We start from the raw sequence: 5,524 nt of genomic DNA, 5'->3' as shown, positions 1-5,524 counted from the left end.
GTGCTATTTGGGGTAATATACAGAATACAACAATCATCAAATTACATGTTTAAAAAGAGCAATTCAATTTTCGTATAAAATTAATTTACATGTAGAATTGATCATTCCAATTTTTCTACAGACACGGTACTGCAGCATTTGATCCAACATGGAGCATCCGAACAATTTCTTAACTGAAATGCATTACCGTATTCACTATTCTGATGTCAATGCCGCCGGTGCCTGTGGGACAGCTGGTTCCAAGGAAGCACTGACACTGCTGATTCACGATGGCAGCTGCAGAAGACGATGAAACACATCAGGAAACATTGATGCAATAGTTCGTAAATGAAATGTGTTAACGTTTTAGAAATTTTTTTAATACCTTAACACATTTAAATACCTATAAGGTAATCTTCAAGGTACACTTCTCACTCATACACGTAATTGATAAATTTATTCGTGTATATTATTTTTTTCTACTATATTTTATATTTTAGTAGTATTTCTCATTTTTCATAAGCTCTTACGTAATACATGTATATTTAGTGTAACGCATACTTGTTGCCATTGAGGTGTCAAAGGACATCTGCGCAAAGACAAGTGTTTGCTGCAACAGCTGGCACAACGGCAGCAGAAGCAGCAAGACGTTATTCATCTTGAAGACCCGAGATCGCCGAGAGAAGAGAGAGAAACAGTTGATTACACACCGCTGTGGACGAAACTGACTGACAACAAATAAAACACGAAGTGCGACTTACAGGATTTATATACATATATATGTATATGCATAAATGCATCAGTGCGTTGCGAAGCACCACTTCCGTTTTTTATAACTTTGAGGGAAACATATTAGTTCGCGCATCCAGCCGGACGAGATATAATGCATGACCTTTCACGGCGCGCTAGAAACGAATGGTTCTCGGTAACGTCACTCGGTGGATCCTCCGAGCTACGTTACGTGCAAAATATCTAGCACATGGAAAAAAAAAGAGCGGAGAAGTAAATTGCTTCCGATTATAATTACAATTACGTGTGTAAAATAATCAGTAGTACGTGCGCTGGTAATAGGCGCCCGGTGGAATTCCCGGCGGATCCAAATAGCCGCGCGTCCACTTGACGCGGAGAGAAAGAGCAAGGCCATCCCCGTCTCATTGACAAATAGGCGACGAAGGTCAATAATCAGGAATCACCGGTGCGAGCAAATCGTGAATCACGCATCGCTGATCTCATTCACCATTATGCGGTAAAACACGATGTTGTAAGAAGCATTGTCTCACAAATGGATTTATAAATCATCTCGCCCTGTACTTGACACTCGTGGCAAGAGCTGTTACGTGAGCGATGGATGCTACGGCGTGGAATCAGGTTTACAAAAAAAAGCGGCATCTTCTGTGTACTCCGGCTTGGCGTACAAATTTATCAAGGGAACTGAAAATTTAGTACTTAAAAAGTTTATCAGATCGATAAAAGCGAGAAATATATATACGTACGTCAAAGTCGCTAGTCGTTTATCGATCGTGTCGACAAGACTGTTCGAACTGTGCGAAGAAGCTGCAACGGAAATCGGGGGAGATCCGTGGAAACGTGAGAGAAACGTACTTGTATTCGTTCTCCTTTTCGCTTCACGCTTATGTGCTAATCGGGACGCTAATGAAGTTAATCAGAGCGAATTGATGAGATTGTTGAAGGAGAAAACGACTCTTCCACTGCCCTTGATATAAATTTATTTCTATAAATTAATGAAAAATAAACAATCATAAACACCATCGCTTAAAATTCATACTGGAACAGTAATAACAGAGAAAAATAACATAGCCCCATGATACTCCAATCATCCGTAGATATTATGGAATGCTTAGATCCAGGGTTGGGTAAGTTACTTTTGTTTTTTAACCAAGTTAAATTTAAATTAACAGTCTTAAAAATTTAACTTAGTTAAGATACAAGTTAACCCATAATGAAATTAATTGAATTAAAAGTTAAGTTAAAAATAAAAAAGTTAAAAAAAATTGATCAATTACAGTCGATTATTCTTACGACTGTGACTCTGCGACTCGCATTGTAGACCCCACATAAGTCTATGCTCGCGACACCTTTGGTTATGGCATGACAAACTACAAGAAAGGTAAATTCAAAGTTAAAAGTTTTCCCGCAGAGGGAAAATACAAAAAAAAAGTTAAAGTTACCGATAAAATGTAACTAAATTAAGTTAAAAGTTAACAGTCTATAATGTAACTAAGTGTTAAGTTAAAATTATTTAACTTTTTAACTTAACTTTTAACTTTTTAACTAGACACTACCCAACCCCGCTTAGATTATTCGCATTTGCGCAGAGTCCAGCCTATACGTCTCGTGTACCCACGTCGGCGAGTTAGCGCGACCACATGTAAAAGTACGTACTCTGCATATACGGTAAGTTCTTTTTAACGGCACTCGCCAAGTACTTGGCGAGAGGCACCGAGGTAGATATCGTGTCAAACAGCGCGTTTATCTTATCGCGGCTATACTTGTCGTAGAACGGCGATCTCAAGATGTACAACAGCAAGCTCAATCTTCGACGCACGAGCTCTTCTTCCTCCTCTTTGCTGAACAATGCTTTCTTGGCGCAACGCGCGAAGACATTTAAGCTGCACAAACGACAATATTCCAATATAGAAGATCGATTTATCGATTACAGTATAACGGCTTATGATGTTTACCTGGCTAAATCGATAATAAGCGACAGTATCCATGGCGGCCAACGTTTCTGGCTGGTAATGTACATACATCCGAGATGAAGCAGTGGCTTTGTCACGTAAAGACTCTAGAAGTCATACATTTTGTTATGTTTCTTTCCACATTAGCATACAATCATGAAATTATATAAAACATATGTACAATCAATTTTTTAAATACTCGTATAAAATAAGAAAATACAATGAAAGAAAACTAGCAAATATATAGATAACAAGTCAGAATAAATTTCTATAAAGGTACAATAAAACTTATTGTTAGCAACGATTGTCATTTCTATTTCAACATTCAGCAATCCAGACGTGTGTCTATTATGAGAGATTTGTGATAATACTTTGATTTTATAAATTCCAGTATATATTTTGACTTTTCTATTGCACTGAGCATTTTTATCATTAATCACATTATGTAGCACGTGTGTATATTGTATTTCAACTACCTCAGCTAGTTTTAGATTCCTCTCGGATTCCTGGTTTTTGGTCAAATTCTCATTCTCGTCTGTGACAGGAGGCAGAGCCTTCCACGTTCGTATCTCTATAGGAGCCGAGTATTTTACGCTTCGAACAACGGTGCCCGACCTCTTCAGCGTAAAGCCCTCCTTCACTTGCGCACTGTCGATAGTTTTATTGAACTTGTCTCTGTTGAGCGGCGGCGTCGCCGGGCTCTTCGTCACGCGTTCCTTGTACACATGAATTAACAACAGTCGCAATATGGACCTGGAACAAATAAACGTTGGTCGACAACGCGAGAGGAGACTCGACGTCCTTCTTGTGCCAAGACCACGAATGCACGAGTTCTCATTTCCCAAGTAAAGCAGGACGAGAGTTTTTCTTTTCCCCAACCGTACGCCAAAATAATAAATGCAGCGTAACAACACGGTGATTAGACTTTAGGCTCAATTCACGTTGTTTCCGATTACATTTTACATCGAATCGTGAATCTCCTCTTTGTAATAGATAACGCCATCTCAACACACGTCTCCATGTAATCTTTCGAATCTTAAGCCCGTTGCAGACGATGCTATTTCTCCTGCTGGATTGCTTGCAATTTAGTAAATTACTATCATTGCACCACTCAGCATTCAGGATTCCTAGTAATTTACTAAATTGCAAGCAATCCAGCAGGAAAAATAGCATCGTCTGCAGCGGGCTTTAGCTAAAACAGTTGACGAAAGTCAGTCGCTATTGAACTGCCGAAGGTGGCAGACGTGTAGACATTCGGCTAGATAACATTAGACTGTACAAGTGTCTCTCAGTGCGAGACGTCCGCTCCGATAACGGATTTACTTAAATACATTGTTAATTCTAACAGTATCTCGGTATATGAAATTATTGTCATCCTGATAAATTCCAAATCTGCAATTACCAAGGGTCTGTTCTTTATTGCTGCACTCCTGAATGCACACTGGTGCAATGAGTTGGAATGAGAGGTAATCTATTTGTTTCATTTTAACTTGTTGCACTAGTTCAGTAGTGCAGTAATAAAGAACAGGCCTCTAGTATTCACTACTTGGTCGCACACACTATTTGTCGAGTGGCACATTCGTGGTATCGGCGCAAGAGAGGGACGACACGCCGTCGAAATGAAGAGGCGCCGAATGCTTACTTGAACAATTGTACAATTACAATTATTAACCACCTCCCCTTTGGCCCCCACAACTTCTTGGCAGACACCTCGAGCAGCGTCTCGGTGTACTCCACCACGGTCAGCCAGATCTTGATCTTCGAATCGAACTGGGGTATCCTCAAGTGCTGGCGTCTGCTACTGTACATGAGCAGGTCGTTGCAGAGGACAATTAGATTTGGCATGGAATAAATGAGCTCCACGGCCAAGGTCGAGTCGCGGAATTGTCCTGCGAAGAGCATACATTTTAGTGTCTCTCGCGCGCGCGGGGCAGCGGAGCGTGAACGGGACGTGCGAACGGCTCGTGTTTCTAACCAAAGCTGAAATAAGACAGACATCTGACGGTGGCCTCGATGTCTGTCAGTAGCTGCGGATTCGCCACGATCCAGCTCTTGTAGGACTTGAGTAGATTGTTTAACGTGGAGTTGACACAGCTCGCCATCTCGCCGTCGTGTTGTCTCAGATTTTCTTTACAGCGAAGTACCCGGTAAACAGTTGAATTCTGCTTATCTCATTAAGAAAACGTAAATCATCATCCCGTCGGGCACGTAGAAGCTGCCATGATTTGTTTCGATGGTCGGATCGCGTTGGATTGGCTGGAAGACAATTTCCGACGAATCCAACGAGTCAAAAATTCTATTCCCCCATTCCTGTTGCCTGGCATTTTGATAGGCTTCAATTTTGTTTCAACAAATTGCGCATTTTGTCCGGATTTTAGTGGCGGAGCCTGCATGTACGATGCACACATCTACTTAATTTACCTAACAAGATATGGCGAAAGGCTGATGGCAGACAACTATCCGTAAGTCCCAGTCTACAATAGATGATTTAAGCCCTAAGCTTTAAGAAATTGGCCAATCACGGTCAAGTATGAGTAGAATGCGCGACTGTGATTAGTCAATTTCTTAAGGCTTAGGGCTTAAATCTCTATTGTAGACTGGGACTAAGCGCTTAAGACTGACGTAGCCGTAGACTTAAAGCCTCGTCTACATAGAAGTCGTAAAGTCGTAGTCGTAAGAATAGCCGACTATGATTGGTCAATTCTTAAGCCTCCGCTACAATGATTCTCGGTTCTGTCTACAATGGTCGTAGTCGTAGTCGCTCGATAAGAATTGACCAATCACAGTCGATTATTCTTACGACTACGACCATTGTAGACAGAACCGAGAATCATTGCCTGCTGTCC

General features: G+C 40.9%; 2 protein-coding genes across 3 annotated transcripts in view; both read right to left on the bottom strand.

Moving 5' to 3' along the window:
* Positions 1–1,928, bottom strand: part of LOC105559287 (trypsin-3) — a 4,045-nt gene extending 2,117 nt beyond the window's left edge. Inside the window, exons 1-3 of one of the 2 annotated variants that reach the window (XM_012007460.1) lie at positions 1,473–1,928; positions 541–707; positions 188–276 (exon numbers count right to left, since the gene is read on the bottom strand). In XM_012007460.1, the coding sequence (XP_011862850.1) occupies positions 188–276; positions 541–637 (186 nt within the window). In that variant the 5' untranslated portion in view covers positions 638–707; positions 1,473–1,928. Of the gene's footprint in view, positions 1–187; positions 277–540; positions 708–740; positions 823–1,472 lie in introns of those variants that run through there. The other variant, XM_012007459.1, reaches the window with a different exon arrangement.
* A 279-nt stretch (positions 1,929–2,207) lies between these two features.
* On the bottom strand, positions 2,208–4,970 carry LOC105559286 (peroxisomal membrane protein PEX16). Its single transcript, XM_012007458.1, has 5 exons — positions 4,654–4,970; positions 4,321–4,567; positions 3,155–3,431; positions 2,682–2,785; positions 2,208–2,609 (listed from the first exon to the last, which is right to left on the bottom strand). Exons 1-5 carry the CDS (start codon positions 4,778–4,780, stop codon positions 2,354–2,356), a joined length of 1,011 nt encoding a protein of 336 aa, XP_011862848.1. The 5' UTR covers positions 4,781–4,970; the 3' UTR covers positions 2,208–2,353.
* Positions 4,971–5,524: the final 554 nt, after the last annotated feature.

This window comes from Vollenhovia emeryi, unplaced genomic scaffold (assembly GCF_000949405.1).
Source record: "Vollenhovia emeryi isolate VEMERY1.0 unplaced genomic scaffold, V.emery_V1.0 DF939282.1, whole genome shotgun sequence".
Lineage (NCBI taxonomy): Eukaryota > Metazoa > Arthropoda > Insecta > Hymenoptera > Formicidae > Vollenhovia > Vollenhovia emeryi.
Note: the sequence above shows the minus strand (reverse complement) of the source record. Positions and strands in the feature narration are given on the sequence as shown.